The sequence below is a fragment of the Acartia tonsa genome, chromosome 12 (genome assembly GCF_053477335.1).
Source record: "Acartia tonsa isolate MP-2025a chromosome 12, ASM5347733v1, whole genome shotgun sequence".
Classification (NCBI taxonomy): Eukaryota; Metazoa; Arthropoda; class Copepoda; order Calanoida; family Acartiidae; genus Acartia; species Acartia tonsa.
In genome coordinates, this window is record NC_137271.1 from 511863 (window position 1) to 532815 (window position 20953).

Consider the following 20953-nt stretch of genomic DNA (forward strand, 5'->3'; position numbering starts at 1 on the left):
ACATATGAAAACTCATACTGGAGAGAAACCATATTCTTGCCAAATATGTGAAAAATCATTCACCACAGCTCAAAATAAAGATAATCACTTGAGAACTCACATCGGAGAGAAACCATATTCATGTGATGTATGTGGTAAATCTTTCACTACATCAAAGTATAGAGATAAACATGAGGAAGCACACAATGACAAATAGAATGAAACATGTTTTGTGATGATTTAGAAACTTTCACATTTAGAAATAAAAATTGTAAAAAATTGGATCATCCTAACATTATAAATGATAACAATTTTATGAATATAAGAGATAATTATATTCATATTTCTCAAGTAAAAACAGAAAATGCTAAAATAAAGGGTGAGCAAAAAAATGCGTACATTTTTCAAATTAAAATTGCGCTGCTTGTATTAATAGAAGAGAAGTATTACACATACCGTTAGAACCGCCATAAAGTCTATTTTTTGGAAATATAAGAACAATTCCTCTGCTGCATATAGTTAGGGAGCTACGTGTTAAAATGTCCCAACTGACTTAAAACTTGACTTGCGAGTAAAAGGGGTAGTTGCGTAAAATGTATTTGAACTTAGTTTAGTGAACCGCATATTTTATCCTAGTTAATGGGTTAAACTACATTTGTATGGCATATTTAAATTTTCTACCACATAGTTTTTAAAATATCAAGATTTGCAAATCGTCTTTTTGTGATATATGCAATTTAAAAAGTCTTAATATTTCAAAAAACTACGTGGTAGAAAATTGAAATTCTTTTAAATATATGCCATATAAATGTAGTTTAACCAATTAACCAGGAAAAATATGCTGTTCACTTAATTAAGTTCAAATGCATTATGTGTAACTAACCCCTTTGGGACATTTTACCACCTAGCTCCTAGATTATTTGTAGCACAGGAACCGTTCTTATATTTCCAAAAAATATAGTTCATTGCGGTTATAACGGTATGCGTAACATTTTTCTACTATTAACACAAGACTTTAAACTTGAAGTACCTGATGTTTAGTTCCTAATCTAATGCAACCCACCTATAAATACTTCTATTTTATTTTAAATGTTAAATTCTTGTTAAAGTGTACATAACAATCATTTAATGAATTTTGTAAATTAATCCGTCTTTCTGTAAAAAAATGGTAAATGGTATGAGGTTATGTTGGCTTTTATTAAAGATAGACTGCTTGAATCTTAAAAATTTTATTATTTTGAAATTTTTATGCTTTATAATCAATAATTTTGTTTTTAAAAAAACTAGGTACACAGAAGAAAACTAAAACTGTTTATGAAATGCAGAAATTTTCGCGGGATGAAATTTAAACTCATTTTGTAGAACTACCCCTTTGTTTTGTTGTCGTAAACCTATATTAATTGTAAACTTTCCTTGTAGTTTTTTATGTACAGAATATACATTATATGTTAAAAAATATTTTTTTTCAGATAAATACAAAATGAAATGGAGTAAATGTGAAATATGAATAAGAACTGTAGATGAAAATTGGAATATAGAGGTGAGCAGAATATTTTTTATTGTTTTCCATAGGTAATTTTACAAAAAAAAAAAAGGAATATGAATTTTTTGTAGCAAAGCTACTCTATAATTTACTTTGTCAGTTTGTATATGGGTGAAATAAAATTTACTCAGCTGCTAATAAAGCTAGACTTCTGATTTTCTTGTCAACATTCCCATCATCTTGGGGCATTTTTGCGTATTCATTGATAATATTTACTTCAGGCCAGACATACCTATGTATTTGTAATGTATGTTCTTTGTGTATTCTCAGTTTTATTAGATCCATAATAGTAAAAGCTACTAACCCTTTGATAGAATGACTACTTGAAATGTAAATTTTATGTATATGGACCAAGATTTAGGCTTTCACTGCCTATATTTGCTGACATGTGAATTTTTAAATTATACTGAAAACCAAGGGAGAACCGACTGAAATGAAATTGTTGGTAAATCTTAAAGTAAAAGCACCCCTAACCCCCATTGTGATGAACCACTGCCCAACTCTCACTTATTCCTTTAGATCTTCTGCTGTATTCTACTTGAATGTATTAATATAGTATTTAGCTGATTACCTTTTAAAATTATGAATTTTAAAATTGAAATGGATTTTTCTTCCTACAAATTTAGCAATGATTTTTTTCTTACATGGTAATACATATTTTCCACTTCTTCAGCTAAATCCTAATTTATGTGGTACATCCATGATTTTGAAAATATTTAAACAAAATCGGAAACAGCAGCAATCACATTTTTAATTTAATTGTTTCAGTCTGCTGAGGGTATATTGTTGGTTGTACAAGTCAGAACTGAGGTCTCAACTTATTCGCCTCCTTTATTGGTTAGTATTGTTATTAGTGTACGAAAGTTAGACAAGGTCTAGTTGTGTCTGTTGGTCAGAATGAACCTCCAAGTGTCGAGGGCGGGCGCGGCAAGGTAGCAGCTGCGCGCCCAGGCCCGCCTCCAGTTCAGGATGATTAAGATCTGACAGATACCCCAGAGGCACTATACCCGGACCATTATTTGTCTGGAAAGAAACATGACTCTTGATAGAATGTCTAGAGGGAATATTGAAGCTAACTGCATTTATATTATCACAATGAGAATAAAATATCTTGTCTTCTCCAGCTTGAAGTAGCTCGTCGTTGAAAGTCTAAAATGAATAAAACACATTATGATATGTGAACGTGATTCCTCTTTCTCTTCTCCTCCTATTTTTCACTAAAACCTTTGTAGTTAGCTTTTTTATAGTCATGTTTCTTTTTTGTCCTACGGGTCATAGTATGTGCTTGGCATGGATTATGTACAGCTTCTAAAATTGAATCCATGTTATAAACTTTCCCTTCCTCTGGTTTATGAAGTTCTTGGTGAGTTTCATGTATTACATCAAGCACACTATTTAAATTTTGTACTTTATCACACTTCACTTTTTGTGGGCTCCAATTTATTGGTGATGAAGTATTTAGAATTCTAGTACATTCTAGTTCCGGCTCAGACTCACTACTTGATAGGACAGGTATATAATCAATAAAAAAAGGATAAGATTTTGACCTTTTTTGGACAGGTGTGTCCTCCTCTTCAGCACATGATAAAAATTCCGAATCGTCAAATGTTAATGAAGCATTATTTTCTTCATGATAGACATCAATAGACAAGTTCATAGCATCAAAATCTGGTAAATGAATGCTTAAATTTTCAGGCTCTTTTTTTATAACAGGCATTTCAAAATCATCAGAATCCAATATATCCTGCCACTCTTGTTGGATCCACGCATGTTTGTTTTGACTTAATTGTGAATCTACTGACATAATTTTAACCTCCTTCATTTTTTTTAATTTTTCTGACAAAATTTCAACTTCACTATCCTCAAAATCGTGACAAGAATTGGTTTCATTATCACTATCTAAATCTAACAAAATTTCGTCATTATTTTCTTCCAAAGATTGAATAATTTTTTGTAGATCTTGACTTTTTTTTATAGACAAATTTAGCTCATTTTCAGAAAATCCACATAATCTTTCATCATTTTCAGAGACAAGAACGTCATTTTCCAATGGTTGTAAATAATCTGGATATAAAGATTTAGGCCTACCTTTATTTTTCACAGTGCCAACAGATTGTTCCAGGGCTGAAATGGCAGATTTCAATCTGTTTCTTTTATCTAGCGACAGATTTTCATGGAAACCGCAGAATTCTTCAGAATCGTCATTATCTAAAATACTAGATTTTTCAATTACATTATTTGGTGCTAGTATGACTTCAGATTCTTTAACCAAATAATCTTTATTTCTAAACTGTTTTTGCGATTTTCTGATGAGCAACCAAAACTCATTATTTTTGGAAAATTTCTTGATTACTATAAACTCATCTCTAGCTTTTGATTTCGACAAATCTGTTTTTAAAAACACCAAATCTCCAACATTTACAGCATGTGTTTTTTTATTTAAAGTTAATTTGTCTTTGAATGCAATTTTTTCATTAGCCAAAGTTCGACGATCATACTGCATACTGCTTTCATTTGAATCATCAATGGTAATAGGTTTATGGTCATGCAACGATCTTTTTAACATCATTTCTTTTGGTGCTAACCCATTCTGTCTAACCCTTGAGTTAATAGTTGATGTTATAATAGCCAGTTCAGTTGCATTTAACAGGTCCCCTGAAGGTTTAAAACGAAGCCATTCTTTTCTAACCTCTTTAATGGCATTTTCAGCAACAGGATTTTTGTTTTTATTATTGACTCTACCAATATCTATCAAAATATTCATCTTACCTAGATATTTTGACTTGCCATCTGCCAGAGCTTGGAATCCTGTAGCTGCATCTACCTGGACAGTACAAGCTGTATCTGGAACATAATCAGAAATCAGAGCCACCAGAGCAGCCTCCATAGTTTCAGCTGTTTCATCTAAAATAATTTTGGTTAGAGTCATTTGTGAAAGCTTTTCTCTACACACGAGAATTTTTTGACCTTTCTCAATTAAAACATCTGCAGAAAAATGTTTTCCAAAACATTCAGTGTTTTTAATGTTTTTAATCTAACACAAGTATTACAATTAGCAGTAATTTCATTGATGATAGCTGGCATCCCTGGGCAATAAAATTGACGAGCCATGACTTTGTTTAACTGATATGCTGAGGGATGATTTAATTTTAAATGTATAGATTGAACCAATGATGAGCAATATTTTTCAGGGATGGATATAGCATTATAATTAATATCATGCACTAAATCTGGATGTTTTACCTGAATGAGGCCATCCTTTGCAATGAACAATAACCCTCGTTTATAGAGATTATGCAATAGTTTAGCAGATTTATCTCTAGATTTCTTCTCAGGAGCCTGGCCAGATGTTATTAACTTATGTAGAGTAATATGAGTTGGATCCTGTTTTTGTAGATTAAGCCAAGCGTTTCTTTGATGTTACGGGGAGGTTTGAATATCTGTAATTTTAAAAACGTCATGGGTGTCAACTTCTTTTCCAACAAAAATGCATATTTGACATTTCACATCATTACAAATGGAGGGATGACGAGAATTATAATCTGCAGACGGCGTTTTTGTTCCAGGAATATGGGCTATTTGAACATTGTTTTCACATTATGATATGTGAACGGTAGAATTTCTAATAATAAATTTCTGATTCTATAATTTGATAGTATTTCTCTTTTCAATCATGACTGTATATACTGTAAATCTAGATTATTAAAATTTAAAAGTATATAATTAGCTATTAGTTAAATCTATTGAAAAATAATCTTATTCAATATTGAACTATTTAACTATGTATAGCTTTGAAATACAACCATCGGATAATAACAATTAATTTGGTTTAAATAATTTTATATCGGATGTAAGACTTATTTATAATAATGCAGTATATTACCTACTATTAAGTAATAAGTATGGCAGGTGTTCTATTTTAATACAATTTAAAACAATATACATTATAATAGTAAAGAATAGAAAGAATTAATAAGTAAATATTTTAATTTATTCAAAATTATATAAGTTTACTATTTCAGATTTAAGACTGGTGCCACTGCAGGAATATTAAATATATATAATTGTATAACAGCACAGAATAATGAATAGTGAAAAAGAGAAGAACTCTTGTCAGATTTGTGGCAAAACATTTACTACAGCTAGTAGTAGAGACATTCATATGAGAACACATACTGGTGAGAAACCATATTCATGTGAAATATGTGGGATATCATTTTCTCAATCTCAAAGTAAAGATAGACATATGAGAACACATACTGGTGAAAAACCATATTCCTGTGAAATATGTGGGAAATCATTTTCTTTATATCATCACAAAAACATACATATGAGAACACATACAGGGGAGAAACCTTATGCATGTAATATATGTGAGAAATCATTCACCACAGCTCAAAATAAAAATGCACATATGAGAACACATACTGGTGAAAAACCATATTCATGTGAAATATGTGAGAAATCATTCACCACAGCTCAAAGTAAAGATGCACATATGAGAACTCATACTGGTGTGAAACCGTATTCATGTGATATATGTGGTAAATTATTCTCCCAATTAGGTCATAAAGACACTCATAGAAGAACACATACTGGTGAGAAACCATATTCATGCTTTGTATGTGGTAAATCTTTTTTCAAAAAAGGAAGTAGAGATAAAAATATGAGAACACATACCAGAAAGAAGCCATATTTATGTAATATTTGTGTTAAAACTTTTACACCTGTAGATAGTAAAAAAGGACATATGAGAACGCAATCTGAGGAGAAACCATATTTATGTGGGATAGGTGGTAAATCATTTTGTATAGCTCATATGAGAACACATATTGGAGATAAACCATATTCTTGTGAAATAAATTCATTCTCAGAGAAAGGAAATAAAGATACACCTATAAGAACTCATACTGGAGAGAAACCATATTCATGTGAAATATTTGGTAAATCATTCTCAGATATTAGTTCTAAAAATAGACATGTAAGAACACATACCAGAGAGAAACCCTATTCATGTAAATCATTCACAACATCAAATTATACAGATAAACATATGAAAGGACACAATGAAAAAAATCACTTACAATCAACTATGAAACCTGTTTGTGTGAAGCTAAAGAAACTTTCTCCATTAGAAATAAAATCATTGTCAGAAAAAAATAATGAAAACAGTCTTGATTCTATTAGTGAAGAAGAAACGCTTGATAAAGATCCTCTGACAGTTCAAATAGATAAGGATGGTACAACTACAAATATTGTAGAAGAAACTAAAAAGACAGATTTTTCCTTGGATTATGACAAAATTAATATATCCAAAACCATTATTGGTGAAAATACAAATGTTATAGAAGAAACTAGTGCATTGAAATCTTTTACCTGTATTATTTGCAGTAAAATATTTTCTAGTATTGATCTTCTAAATATTCATAAATATGTTCATCCTTTAGTGAAAGAGAAGAGTAAGAATATTGAAGAAACTTGCAAAGAGAATTGTATCTCTGTTAAAAAGGAAGATGTTGATATTTATATAAAAGAAGAAACATCTGGTGATTATCTATCTGATAATGATAATGTTTATGATAAAGAATCTTATGACAATATTGAAAAAATTGATATTGAAGAATTTAAACTTGAAGAACCTGATGTTTAATTTTGTCTTTTTATCCAACTATTAATATTTTGTAAAAATGTTGTCATGTATTTTAGTCAAAAATATTGAAAGAAATTCATGACATATCTTTCTTCTTTTCTTTTTAAAAAATAACTGTTATTAATATGTACCTAGTAATTTACATTTTTTATGATTTGAAATGAATTTAGATTTTTTACATAGGTACCTATATATTTTTTTTTCCATGTTTACTCTTGAATTCAAAATTAGTTTATTTAAATCAATAAAAATTGCATTATTATATTATCTATATTATTTGACATTGTTTATTACTATCTTATTTTTTCAGATATGAAGAATGAAATGATTTAAGGAAAGTAAAAACTGTAGAACTGGCGGAAAATTAAACTTTAGGTGAGTAAGTTTGTTTTATCAATCCAATTATAATCAGAACTTAATTTGAATAGGTATGTAAGAAATTTAAATTTGAAATTTAATTTGGAATTGAAAATGAAATCAAGCAAAACTGTGAAATAAGTAAGTTTACAATGCAAAAAAAATTACGAAAAACTAAAATTGGATATATTTTTCTTTTTCTGATATTCAATTATCACAGTGTCCCGTCCTGGAAAAGTTTTGTAAAAATGTTGGCCCCCCAGCCAAAATAAGGTTGATTTATGCAAAAAATGACCCATGCCACATATTTTTTTCTGTTAATCAAAAATTGCGATGCGACAAGCTTTTGTACCATCCCAATTTTAATGATTTTAACAAAATTAATTTTAGTGTGTCGATATAAACCTGAAATTTACCAAAAAATGGAGGCCGTCTCAATTATAACATATTAAAGGTGTAGCAAGTAATCTTTCAAAGACAAAATTGTCAAATGGCATGCATAAATATTAGGGTTTCGGTGGATACTTTTTTGGACGGATACAGATATCATATCTGGCTGATTTATAATGCCGGATATCCGATAATTTACCAGAAAACTGGTTATTCGGCTGGATATCCGGTATCCGGTCAAAAAAAGAAGCTGGCCAAACCCTATTATATGAATTTTTATTGGAAGATTACTTTCTATACCTTCATATGTTATAATTGAGACGGCTTCCATTTTTTTGGTAAATTTCAGGTTTATAATGACACACTAGAATTGAAATTTTGTAAAAATATTTAAAATAGAGATAGTACAAAAGCTTTAAAAGCAGGTTTTTTCGCAGATTTTAAAAACTTTGCAGTGCTTGTACCATCGAAATTTTTGCATAATAGAAAAAATATTTTACATGGGTCATTTTTTTGCCTAAATCAACCATATTTTGTCTGGGGGCTAAAATTTTAACACAGTTTTTCTAGGACTGGACACTATATTAATTATGATATTCATTTCAATAAAGGAAATCTTTGTATTAACAAAAACAATACAAATAAGAACATTAAATTAATAAAAAAAACATTTGTACACATATTATATCTATTATTTGGGAGTTGACTGTGTGAGAATCAAGATTTATGTTCTAATCTAATAATAGAAGAGCTATAATCACTAATAATAAGGTAATATTTGCCAGACAACAAATTCATATGTTGCTCATGTAAAATAAGACCTCGTATTGTAGGCTTTTTCAAAGATGTTTAATATACATAAAAATGATTTTTTGTCTTTGTCTTTTTGAAAAAAAAGGCTTGTAATAATGGTCTCATAAATGTTTGTTTGTTTGTTTGTATGTGTGTAACAACATTCATTCTCTGTCTACAACACCTAGTTAAATGTTAAATAACCTTTTTCAGACTAACTCTAACTATGGTTGTAGTATATTTACAGTTTTAAAATCGTTTAACTGAGTTAATCCTTAATTAATTATTTTTCCATTAGTCTTTCTAAGTAAGCTAGCAACAAAAGTCTTAACTTTTGATTAAGTAGGACTAGAAGAATGGTTCTTTTTGATTTTAAATCTTCAAATAGACAGTTAATTAAACAATGTAACAACTATGCTACTTGTTCTACTATAGTCTAAATTTTTATTAACTTACTCAGAAAAATTGACGGACATACGAACGGACAGATTACTAGATTGATTACTTATTATAATTTTAGGTTTGTAACTGATGCCACTGTAGGAGTATCAAATATCTATAATTATATAACAGCACAGAATTATGGATAGTGAAAAAGAGAAGAACTCTTGTCAGATTTGTGGCAAATCATTTAGTACAGCAAGTAATAGAGATATTCATATGAGGACACATACTGGTGAGAAACCATTTTCATGTCATATATGTAGAAAATCATTCTCAGACGTGACTGATAAGAATAGACATATGAGAACTCATACAGGAGAGAAACCATACACATGTAAAATTTGTAGAAAAGCATACTCACGAGTAGATAATAGAGATACACATATGAGAACACATTCGGGAGAGAAACCATATTCATGTGAAATATGTAGTATATCATTCTCACGATTAGATAGTAAAGATAGACACATGAGAATACATACTGGAGATAAACCATATTCATGTCATATATGTGGTAATTCATTCTCCCAGGTAAATAGCAAGGAAAGACATATGAGAATACACACCAAAGAGAAACCATATGCATGTGAAATATGTGGAAAAACATTCTCACAATCAAGTAATAAAGATTCACATATGAAAACACATACTGGTGAGAAACCATATGGTCTACTATCAACAATGAAACCTGTTTGTGTTAAGCTAAGGAAACTTTCATCTTTAGAAATAAAATCAATGTCTAAAATAAATAATAAACAAAGTCTTGATTCTATTAGTGAAACTCTTAATAAAGTTCCTCTCACAATTCAGATAGATGGAACTATTACAACTCTTGTAGAGGAAACTAAATTAAAATATCTTGATCCTTCAAATACAACATGTGAAATAAATAATGAAGTGTTCATAGAAAATGTGATTAGTGATCCTCTTACTATTAAATGTGAACCTGGTCATAATGATGATGTTAGTATCATGAATGTAAAAGAAGAAATTAAGGAAGAAGAAACTCTTGCTGCTGATCCTCTCTCTATTAAAGAGGAGCCTGCTTGCATTGACAAAGCTAATGCAGATTTTAATGTAAAAGAAGGTGAAACTCTTGCTACTGATCCTCTCTCTATTAAAGAGGAGCCTGCTTTCATTGACAAAGCTGATGCAGATGTTAATATAAAAGAAGGTGAAACTCTTGCTACTGATCCTCTCTCTATTAAAGAGGAGCCTGCTTTCATTGACAAAGCTGATGCAGATGTTAATATAAAAGAAGGAGACACTCTTGCTAATGATTCTCTCTCTATTAAAGAGGAGCCTGCTTTCATTGACAAAGCTGATGCAGATGGTAATGTAAAAGAAGGTCAAGCTCTTGATCTTTATCCTCTCTCTATTAAAGAGGAGCCTGCTTTCATTGACAAAGCTGATGCAGATGTAAATGTAAAAGAAGATAAACTTGTGATGTTTAGTTCTTAAGCTAACCCATTTATAAATACTTCTATTCTGTAAATAGTAAATGGAATTGGAGGAATTGGAACATCTAGGCTTTTATTCAACATATTGGCCTTTTATAGACAACTTGATTTTTTTTTACAAAAATTCTGTTCGATTTTGGGAAAATAGACCTACCAAGGATTACTCATGCCAAGTTTCATATCGAAATTTGGATAAGTGCCATTCCGCATTGATTACGAGATGGTTGCATTACCCCCCCCCCCTTAAACATAATAAATCTGGTATTGTATATAATATTGTTTTTGTAATTGAAAAACTATCTCTTTTTATTATCCTAATATAACTTACCCGTATACCTATATACTTCAATTTTGGTTAAATGTTTTATCAATTATTGAAACATTCTGTAAATTAACCCGTCTGTTTGTAGAAAATAGTAAAGATAGACTGCTTGACTTTTTTGTGATGTTTTCATTAAACCATATGAGCATCCAGCTTATAAAGTTCATCAATAGTGCTATTATGTAAAATATTTTTCTGTGGGAATGATTTAATTAACTATTAACCATTTAGGTCAATATCATATCTCATATATTTTGTTTATCTTTAAAAGGTATAAACTGTATTATATTATTATAATGTATTTATTGTTATCAAGCCTTTTTTTAAGGCACCTTTTTTTCGTTTTAAACATTGATTTAACCATTTAGTTCGATCTTTCAAAAATATGTTTAATTTGTTTAACTTTAATATTATGTTGGTATGAAAAATACCTTTTCTTTGTTTTGCTTTAACACTAACAGTAATGCATAGTTGAATACTTTATATGTTGAAATATTTTTTTTCAGATAAATACAATGTGGAGAATAAATAAAAACTGAAGATTATAATAACTAGAGGTGAGTAAAATGTTTTTATTGTAGTTAATAATTTTACAGAATAGTGGATATTATTTTTATCCTCCAATATTGGTTGGCTGGGGTTATGACTATCTTTTATATAAATTAATAATTTTCAATACAAAAAAACTTTATTGAAATACAATAATAGTCTCTCTATATTTCAGGAGTTTATTGTATAAGTACATTTTGATCATTTTTGAAGAACACACTCACTTTTATAAGGGTTAGAAAACCAATTCAATTGCTATTGACTAAATCAGCTTTTTTAGGTACTCAATAAGATCTTATTCGAACTAGGAGCAATATTTATAAACATAGTTTTTGGATTCGTAATCAGCATTTCAATACGGTAATTTTGATATTCAACATGCCTGTGTTTGAAGGAATTACAATTTTTGTTTTTATATGTGGGCGGGCATAAGTTTATGCCCCCTGCGCGCCCGTTGTTATTAGATTACAACACCCCTTTCAAGTTTCACAGGGTTTTATATTGGCCCAGTAACCCTTGCCAATGTGTAGTAATATAAAATTCCAAAATCGACCCAACCAACTATACATAAAAAGATTTAAAATTTATAAATGTGTCTTGTTCTTCTCTATGCATTAAATTAGACAAATAATGTTCAAACAATCTTTATTTAGTATGTTTCCCGCTATTTTAAGATCAGCAATCATTAAACCCATATCATATCATATAAGGCTTGTTTTTAGCCTGTTCAGCATCTGGTACTAGAAATTTTAAAAAATTTATGTTATAAATATTTATGTATTACATTAATTATTTCAGGCTGCTGAGGAAAAATTGTTGTTCCAGTCAGAGCGAAAAAGTTTCTAAACAGTTTCAGAAAATATTATATAGGTAAGTATATTAGTACAATTGTAAATCTATAATTCATTAGTGCAGGATCTTTAATAATATAGCTTCTCTAACATTGAATAGCATATATTATAATTCTTTTTCTAAAAATATTAGGAGTATCTACTTGATAATTATATCAAAAATAATTGTGTTCTTATGTATAGCAATTAGATACAACCATCATGTAAATTTGTTATTTTTACATTTGATATCGAGCATCAGACTCACTTATAATATCATATAACCTACTATTAAGTATGGCAGGTGTCCTATCTTAATACCATTGAAATTAATAGGTATATATTATAATAGTTAAGGACTGAAAGGAAATTGCTTTTGATTTTAATATTGAGTAAAAGCACCTCTAACCCGCATTGTGATGGAATCCTGCCCAACTGCCAATAATTACCTTTAGGTTTTCTACTATATTTTACTTGACTTATATATTCTTCAGCTGATTACTTATTTAAATTTCAGGTTTGTAACTGATGCCACTAGAATACATACTGGTGAGAAACCTTATTCATGTCAGATATGTGAGAAATCATTCACCACAGCTCAAAGTAAAGATGCACATATTAGAACTCATACTGGTATGAAACCATATTCATGTGAGGTTTGTGGCAAAAAATTCACTTCATATTCCAATAAAGATTATCATATGAGAGCTCATATTGGTGAAAACCCACTTTTATGTCAAATATGTGAGAAATCATTCACCACAGCTCAAAATAGAGATAGACATATGAGAACACATACTCTAGAGAAACCATACTCATGTGATATATGTGGTAAATCATTTTCTTTATTTTATCATAAAAAATCTCATGTAAGAACCCATACTGGTGAGAAACCATATTCATGTCAAATATGTGGTAAATCATTCACACGAACAGATAAAAAGAATATTCATATGAGAATTCATACTCGAGAGAAACCATATTCATGTGAAATATGTGGTAAAGCATTTAGTCGTTCAGATAACAAAGAAAGACATATGAGAACCCACACTGGTGAGAGACCATATTCTTGTGAAATATGGTGTAAAGCGTTTAGTCGTTCACATCATAAAGTTGTACATATGAAATTACATACTGGAGAAAAACCATATTCATGTGAAATATGTGAGAAATCTTTTACTTCATCTAGTGATAAGAATAAACATATGAGAACTCATACTGGTGAGAAACCATATTCATGTGAAATATGTGGTAAATCATTCTCAGAGAAAGGATATAGAGACACTCATATAAGGAAACATACTACTGGAAATAAACTAGATACATCTGACAAGTGCAGTAAATCATTCCTAGATGTTAATAATTATAAGACTGTACATAAGTATAACTACAATGGTCTACTATCAACAATGAAACCTGTTTGTGTTAAGCTAAAGAAATTTCCTCCTACAGAAGTTAAATCATTATTGGAAAAAATAAGAAACAAAGTCTTTATTCTATTAGTGAAGAAGAAACTTCTAATAATGATCAGATAGATGAGTATTGTATGGTTATAAATGTTGAAGAGGAGACTAAAGATATTGCTTTTCCTCATTATTTATTAAATACTGAAAATGTGAATATTAAAGCAGATAATATAAGGGAGGTATTTGATTATTCCACGGAGAATATTACCGAAGGTTGTGATGATAATGTTATCAATGTTGAAAAAGAAATTATAGAAGATAAAACTTGTAAGGAAAGTGAAACTTGTGATTCTGAACTTGTAAAAGATAATATGGAAATACAAAGTGAAATATTTGAGATGGCCAAACTTGATTTTAAAACATTATGGGCGGAGTATATAAATGATTATTTCTAGATGATTAAAACTGTTTTCAAATTCTAATTTATAAAACTTTTTAAAGTCTCAATTCCTCTATTAATTAGTAAGGAGGGGGGGGGGGGGAGTTCTGACACATTTGCGTAAACGGTGAGTATATGCTTTATCTTTGGACTGAGAGGATAGTTTATTAGGGATAAAAACATTCTTATATGATGAATTTCTCCCAGATTTAAGATTTTGGATAGGTCTCCAGGTTCCGGAGCTCCAGGCCTCCAGGTGGTCTCTGTACAGGTAAAAATGAAACGAAAAAAAAAAATTTTAAGTTACAGGTCAAATTATAAAACAAAATATGCCTCTTTTTTAATATTATTCACATATTTGAAGAAAAAATATGCATATTTTGTTTTATAAGTTGATTTTTAACTTTCAAAAAATTTTATTTTTATTTTTACCTGTACAGAGACCACCTGGAGGCCTGGAGCTCAGGAACCTGGAGGCCTATCCAAAAAATCTTAAATCTGGGGGAAATTCATCATATAAGAATGATTTTATCCCTAATAACCTATCCTCTCAGTCCAAAGATAAAGCCTATACTCACCGTTTACGCAAATGTGTCAGAATTCCCCCCCCCCCCCTTAATAATTTTGAGTTACTGCAGCAAAGCTGTCTGTCTGTATGTCTTATGCAACTTTAGAAAGAAAGTTACTTTTTTTTATTTTTAAGTTACACTTTTCCACTGGTCCACTGGTCAGTTATACAAATTTCTATGCCTTTTTTGTTATAAAACAAAATACTTCATAATTTTTTTTATTTTTTTTAACTTCCTATCATTCTTCTATCTTCTAATTTCATTTCCTTTTTTCACTTTCCTTTTCTTCCTCTTATTTATGACCACCACTGAATATCTGATTAGAGATTTACTTTGTTTGTTTGTCCTGGATATTTAGTGCTTCACTGGTTATAAATGTTGTCATCCTTGTATTTCACTTATTGGCATTCGGGATTAGGAATGGGGGGGGGGGGGGCGTTGTACGTTTTACTATTTTACTTTAATTTCTTTGTATCTGTAAAAAAAAACTTTTGTATTAATATGATAGTAGTTATTTATTGCATCGTATTATAGACTGCTTTCCGTGGATATTAAATTGAAAAATTAAAAGATTAAAAATTAGTTTTATTAGCCCCGAGGAACCGAGCCCGGGTTCACAAAACTGGTATTAATTTCATGAATTATATTTTATCATTAGCGGAAAATTGTCTTAAATATGATGCTATACATGATTTTTCAATATGGCTAGGAACGGTTCATATCTAATCTTATCTAGCGGATATTAATCGGTTTTAAAGCCATACTAGAAAACTTTAAATTATGTTTTATCCTATGTTACTGTATATTATTTTTTTTTCAGATAAAAAAATGAACTGTAAAAGATAATTATAAGATTGTAACATAGTTGTATTCTAAGAATTTGTTGGTGAAAATCAGGTTATTAATAATTTCTCTCCAGCTGATAATTTTACTAGGGGGGGGAGGGGGGGGGGGGAAGTTCTGACACATTTGCGTAAACCTGGTGAAAATCAGGTTATTATCTTATTTATCTCCATACTTTTACTAACTAGAAATATATGATGTTAATAGCAGCACATGTGTTATATCTGTATGTTACACATTTCTGACTGATATAACCAGCCAATTTCTTTCTTTTACGGCAATTTCGCATTTGAAGTGGCCAAATTAGAATGAAAATAAATGTATTTTAAAGAAAAATGTACTTCTTTGCATTTATTTTTATTCTAACCTGGCCTATTCAAATGCGAAAATGCCGTGAAACTGTTTATTGTCTCGGCATTTCTTCTCTTATAGACGTAAAGAAACTATTTCAAAACTCACCTCAGTACTAAAGTATTAGGTACTTAGTGTAAATAATTTGGTAAAGTAAATAATTTAATTTAAAAATATCCCTATTTCTAAAATGTCACTGTATTTTTTTTTCAATAGATGAAAAATAAATAAAGAGCTATAAGAGTAAGAACTGTAACCAAGGTTTATTTCTGAATACAGGTGACTTATTAACTATTTACAATCTTGCCAAGTCTTTTCCAGTTTAAATATACCCAATCATAATTAAACATGAATGGTCCTCAATAACATGACTATTAAAACAGATTAATTAAATGGCGCAAAAGTTCAAAAAAAAATATTGTTAACCTTGATTTATTTAAAGATACATGTTAGGAAGCTATTAATTATATTAAAGATATGTACCTATAAGGTTACTTTTTATACTTTATCTTTATAAACCTTGCTTAAAATTATTTTAATTGTTTCTACCTTGCTAAGGAAATATATTTTATTAGAGTTTAGATTTTAGAAAAATACAAGAGAGTAAAATCAAATGTAATCATTGTTTTATTTTTATCCCAATTAATATAAAGGGAAAATGCACTATATTTAAATTTGTCAAAAGTCCACATTTCAGAATGCCAAGTACATGTCTTGTCTGCCTAGATCCAGGGCCCACCTTGCATAACTTACCCACAGATGAAATCCGTTTACAAAAGTGGAAAGCTCACCTAAAGTTTAGGCACCCACCTATGAAATTTTCAAAAGTATGCTGTAAACATTTTAGGTAAATTTTTAAAATTCTTTCATTAGCCCCAATTTTTATGGTAAAGTACTTTAATTGTTTTTAGATAGGCTTTCATTTTTATTTGTATTCAAAAAGTAATCTGTAGCAGGGATTAAAGAGGGACTTTACTCCTATAAGCAAAACAGACAGCTAACAATGTAACAATGGCGGGTATGGCTAGCTCTAGGAAATACCCAATAGAAGCTTCTGTTTGCAAATACAACACCCTGCAAATAATGGGATTTGGGAGTTGGTAGGATATAGAACTTGTCATTGTTGAGTTCACCTTGTAGCTACATGTTTTAGTCCCTAGGTGTGGACCCTGTGATTATATTATCCATAATATTTAGTGCACAAAGTTTATCATCTTTTATAGTTATTTGCATGCATGCTTTTATATCCTATTATATAAAGTAGTAAGCTTTTTGTCTGTAGCAAAGGATCTCGCTAACTGCTAAACCGTTATGCTTCTCCTTTACAGTGAAGGTACAGGGCAGGTTTATAACTATTTTTGATTAGGATATATGCATATTCCTGAGAGAAATCGCCCCTAGGAAAAATGACAACTTCCCCCACCCTCGAGTGTCCCTAGATGTCTCTAGGGGCGTAGCCTCTAGTGTGAAATAAAGTACTAGTACTTATGAAGTGAATTTGTTATTAGTAAGATTGCAATACTACTTTATAATTAGTCTAAAGTCTGTAGGTACTACGTCCATAATACAAATCAATATATTTTATTTTAAGCATTTTTGTATTTTTTTAATTCAAGATGTATGGACTGGACATACAGACAAAAACACTACAAACGGACCAACCATGATTATATAAAAGCTTTGCTTTTAAAAATTTTATCATCTCTACAACAAACAGACTACAAACGGACCGACCATGATTTGCTTTGTTTTTAAAAATTTTATCATCTCTACAACAATGTCTCAAAGTGGAAAAGCGACATACAGTCTCTAATTATTGAAAACCTTCATTTTCATTCAAGATTAATTGATATACATTATTTTAGAACTGAGAGCTACATTTCTGAAACAAACAAGCTAAAGCATGATGCTGTTCCAATTATGAATTATGTTAGCTGTAATATTTGCAGCAAAATATTTTCTAGTATTGATCTTCTAAATATTCATAAATATGTTCATCCTTTAGTGAAAGAGGAGAGTAAGAATATTGAAGAAACTTGCAAAGAGAATTGTATCTCTGTTAAAGAGGAAGATGTTGATGTTAAAATTTACCTAAAGTAGTAGCGCAGCTATGGAGACACTTAAACACCAGCACATAAAATGACATGTTCACATTAGTCTAAAATACATAGCAGGATTAACTTAATTTGGTGCCCACATATAAATATTTAAAACCCCAGTAATCTGCAATGAATAAAAGCCACATTAATAACCAAATAGAATTCTTATTTACAATAAACAAAACATAATAATACAGTTAATCAAAACAACATAATTAGCTTGTTATCATTAACTACTAGGCTTGGTAGAGAAGAGTCCTCTTGGTCACTCCGTCCTCTTATCTACATGCTGTTTTGTTAGCTCTGGCTTGTTATCATAACCTATAAATAATCACCATATTATTTATCTTAACACTAATATACAACTCTTCTCTTTTTAGTGTTTTCTCTTTGTTATCTTATTACTCAATATTTGTTATCTAATTGCACTTTAGCCTTGTTATCTATCAGTTTTGTTAACTACCCAGTAAACACGTATTATTTGTTATCTAGCGTTTGTTATCTACAAAAAAACATACCTAGTCATCTTTCTTAGGATATCTCCTGGTGACTTTAGGTTTCTTCGGCTTGTCAAGTTCCTTTCCATAGGCTTCACACAAATATTCGTACTCTTGTGTGACTTCTTCACATCTGTCCAAAACTCTCTCATAGCTGACTTCGAGTTTCTTCAGATCGGCTGTCAACTTATCTATCTCAGACTGCTTGTTATTGACCATATTTCTCCAGTGCTTAACCGCTGCCTTTTCCTTGACAATCTGCGCTTCTTTAGTAGCAGACTCTTTCTTGTAAGCTTTGATCTTCTCATTAGCAATTGTCAGCATGTGTTCGCTTTCTCTGACCTTGTCTCTGGCTAACTTTAGCAGCTTGGTTGTCGTCTTGCTATCATCATGGCTCTCATATAAGTCCTTCTTTTCTTTTTCCTTCTCCACCTTCTCACAGATTTCTTTCGATTCTAGCCTTACATCATCCTCAAAAACCGAATCTTCCTCTTCTTCAATAACCTCTACTTCTCTATCCTGCTCTTTGTTATCAACCACTTCTTCCATATCTTCCTCCCACACCGGTTTTTCATCAGATCTGTTGAGCATGAAGTTGTGAGCTTCTAGAGCACCTTCCCTGCTACTCAGTGTCCACAAAGGTCCTTGATCCTTGAAGATCCTCCAGTGACGCCATCCTGGCAGCCTGTCGTCTGTACAGGACAACCTTTCTCTCCTTGAATAGCCTGTGGATTGTGTCCTCCTTGGAAGTATACCCTTTACTTCCAATACTTGCCGAAAAAAAGTATTGTTCTTATATTCCGGCATGGTTGCTAGTGATGGTGGACAGATCACTTTAGGTGGTTTACTCCTTAAGGTAAGGGCGTTGTCGCAAAACACCGTATCAAATGCCTTACGAATGTACCTGAATAACTGCTCCATTCCTTCGTGGCTGAGTGTCCTCCCAGTCGCAACACCAAGCTGAAACTCTTCTCCATTGTGTCATCTTGCATTTGTCTCATGACACTCCTATGAAGGTTCACCCTCGGCATGTTAAGCCGCTCATTAAGAATTTGACACTCCTTGTTGAAAAGTGCCACAAGCTTCCAATACTCTTCCTGTGTTGGAAGAAATAACGCAGTACCAAAAACCAGGCGATTTTGGTCTTGATCTTTAACCAGCTCGTATATCTCATGTAGGTATTTGATTAGGACTTGGACGTCAGTGTTTCCTAAGAATTTTTGGAAGGCGGCGACTAAGATATTCTTAGCCGTTTTTTGGTTAATTACTGCCTCCTTGATTGTAGCAACTGTTGTCTTCAAGTCGTAGTTGGCTAGGCTGATCCAACTTATACCCTCTCTCTCCTCGTCTAGAATTTCTTCCTTAAGCTTAAAGCTCGCAAATACGATATCCACCACTTTGCTGTTGAACTTTGAATGGATTGGGGACATGTTGTTCTGAAAAATATGTTAATATTTTTAATTTTTCACCATTTGTTATCTAAAAACTGTTTACACTTGTTTGACGTTTATTAAAAGTTCGTTTGTTAATTCTGAGAGAGAAAACTAGACGAAAAAAAATATTTTTGTTATCTAAAAACTTGATTGTTATAGACGTCATCCGTTGAAAGATTGTTTTTAAAGCTGCAGAAAAAAAAATATTTAATTTTTGTTATCTACATTTATGACTTGTTGTGTGCATAGGAAATTATGAAATCTTCCTAATATTTGTAATCATTCACTGAATAAAAATGACTAACACGAAATCTGCTACAGAGTATGTAAAAAAAAATTGTTTAATTTCACTTTACTTGAAATTTCTGTATAAATATGATTAATAATTGATGAAATTTGGTAAAAAAATGCGAAAAAGTTCTCCTTTGAAAATTGTATTACTACGCCGCACATTGGAAAGCCCTGCGCTTTGAATGCCGCGTTGTATTTTTTGATGTTTGAACAAGTTGCCAACTCTTCGTTTCTTTTACAGTACCATTTTTAACATCTTATCCCAGCCGGGATCTAGAACGAATGGTTTCGTTTATTATTTTTAATCTGGATATATATTATCATTGTATTTTTGTTGTTTTTGTCTGTTTTTGTGTGTTTTTGTTTTATTTTTGGAATTTTTTGTGATTTTTTTTTTTTTTTCATTTGATTTTTCTTTATTTTCTTTGTACATTATTGTTTCTATACATTCACAGTAATTTGGTTTTGTTAGATGTTTTACATCTTTCTTGTTATCTTAATTGACAATTTTACCAAGTAATTCTCTTGGAATTTTGCCATTCTCAAGTACTTCAAGCATAGGTATCTTGTTGACATTGCGTTTTGTGAGTATGTCAGCAAGCATGTTCTTTCCTTCAACCCACTTGATTTCACTGACTCTTCCATCTTCTACCATCTCTTTAATCATTGCTATGTCAGCTCTTAACATCCTTTCTGTTACCTCTGATTC

The 20953-nt window shown here is 30.7% G+C and overlaps 4 protein-coding genes and 2 long non-coding RNA genes across 13 annotated transcripts; 4 read left to right on the forward strand and 2 right to left on the reverse strand.

Moving 5' to 3' along the window:
* The first annotated feature begins 1446 nt into the window (after positions 1–1446).
* LOC145333612 (uncharacterized) lies at positions 1447–7364 on the forward strand. Its single transcript, XR_013884553.1, has 3 exons — positions 1447–1519; positions 2291–2359; positions 5545–7364. It is a non-coding gene; the product is annotated as an uncharacterized LOC145333612 (long non-coding RNA).
* Positions 2395–5199, reverse strand: OS9 (Olfactory-specific 9). 5 transcript variants are annotated; one of them, XM_080178773.1, is made up of 3 exons: positions 4766–5199; positions 4292–4426; positions 2395–3730 (listed from the first exon to the last, which is right to left on the reverse strand). In XM_080178773.1, the coding sequence occupies exons 2-3, from the start codon at positions 4407–4409 to the stop codon at positions 2730–2732; spliced, it is 1119 nt and encodes a 372-aa protein (XP_080034899.1). In that variant the 5' UTR covers positions 4410–4426; positions 4766–5199; the 3' UTR covers positions 2395–2729. The 5 variants fall into 5 exon arrangements, with proteins under 5 accessions (XP_080034899.1, XP_080034900.1, XP_080034898.1 ...); XM_080178774.1 differs by having other exon boundaries at positions 2395–3427; positions 3611–3730; positions 4292–5199; XM_080178772.1 differs by having other exon boundaries at positions 4292–5198.
* A 116-nt stretch (positions 7365–7480) lies between the features above and the next one.
* On the forward strand, positions 7481–11442 carry LOC145333609 (uncharacterized). Of its 3 annotated transcripts, XM_080178776.1 has the most exons (3): positions 7481–7547; positions 8622–8690; positions 9232–11442. In XM_080178776.1, the coding sequence occupies exon 3, from the start codon at positions 9294–9296 to the stop codon at positions 10614–10616; it is 1323 nt and encodes a 440-aa protein (XP_080034902.1). In that variant the 5' UTR covers positions 7481–7547; positions 8622–8690; positions 9232–9293; the 3' UTR covers positions 10617–11442. The 3 variants fall into 3 exon arrangements, with proteins under 3 accessions (XP_080034902.1, XP_080034904.1, XP_080034901.1); XM_080178778.1 differs by lacking the exon at positions 8622–8690 and having other exon boundaries at positions 7481–7600; XM_080178775.1 differs by lacking the exon at positions 8622–8690.
* LOC145333611 (uncharacterized) lies at positions 11442–12945 on the forward strand. The gene is made up of 3 exons (XR_013884552.1): positions 11442–11494; positions 12285–12356; positions 12834–12945. It is a non-coding gene; the product is annotated as an uncharacterized LOC145333611 (long non-coding RNA).
* A 2603-nt stretch (positions 12946–15548) lies between these two features.
* Positions 15549–18024, forward strand: LOC145333614 (uncharacterized). Of its 2 annotated transcripts, none has more exons than XM_080178780.1 (4): positions 15549–15627; positions 16141–16203; positions 16622–16771; positions 17790–18024. In XM_080178780.1, exons 3-4 carry the CDS (start codon positions 16623–16625, stop codon positions 18022–18024), a joined length of 384 nt encoding a protein of 127 aa, XP_080034906.1. In that variant the 5' UTR covers positions 15549–15627; positions 16141–16203; position 16622. The 2 variants fall into 2 exon arrangements, with proteins under 2 accessions (XP_080034906.1, XP_080034907.1); XM_080178781.1 differs by lacking the exon at positions 15549–15627 and adding an exon at positions 15684–15723.
* Positions 18025–18172: 148 nt separating this feature from the next.
* On the reverse strand, positions 18173–19475 carry LOC145333613 (uncharacterized). Its single transcript, XM_080178779.1, has 2 exons — positions 18542–19475; positions 18173–18344 (listed from the first exon to the last, which is right to left on the reverse strand). Exon 1 carries the CDS (start codon positions 19439–19441, stop codon positions 18542–18544), a length of 900 nt encoding a protein of 299 aa, XP_080034905.1. The 5' UTR covers positions 19442–19475; the 3' UTR covers positions 18173–18344.
* Positions 19476–20953: the final 1478 nt, after the last annotated feature.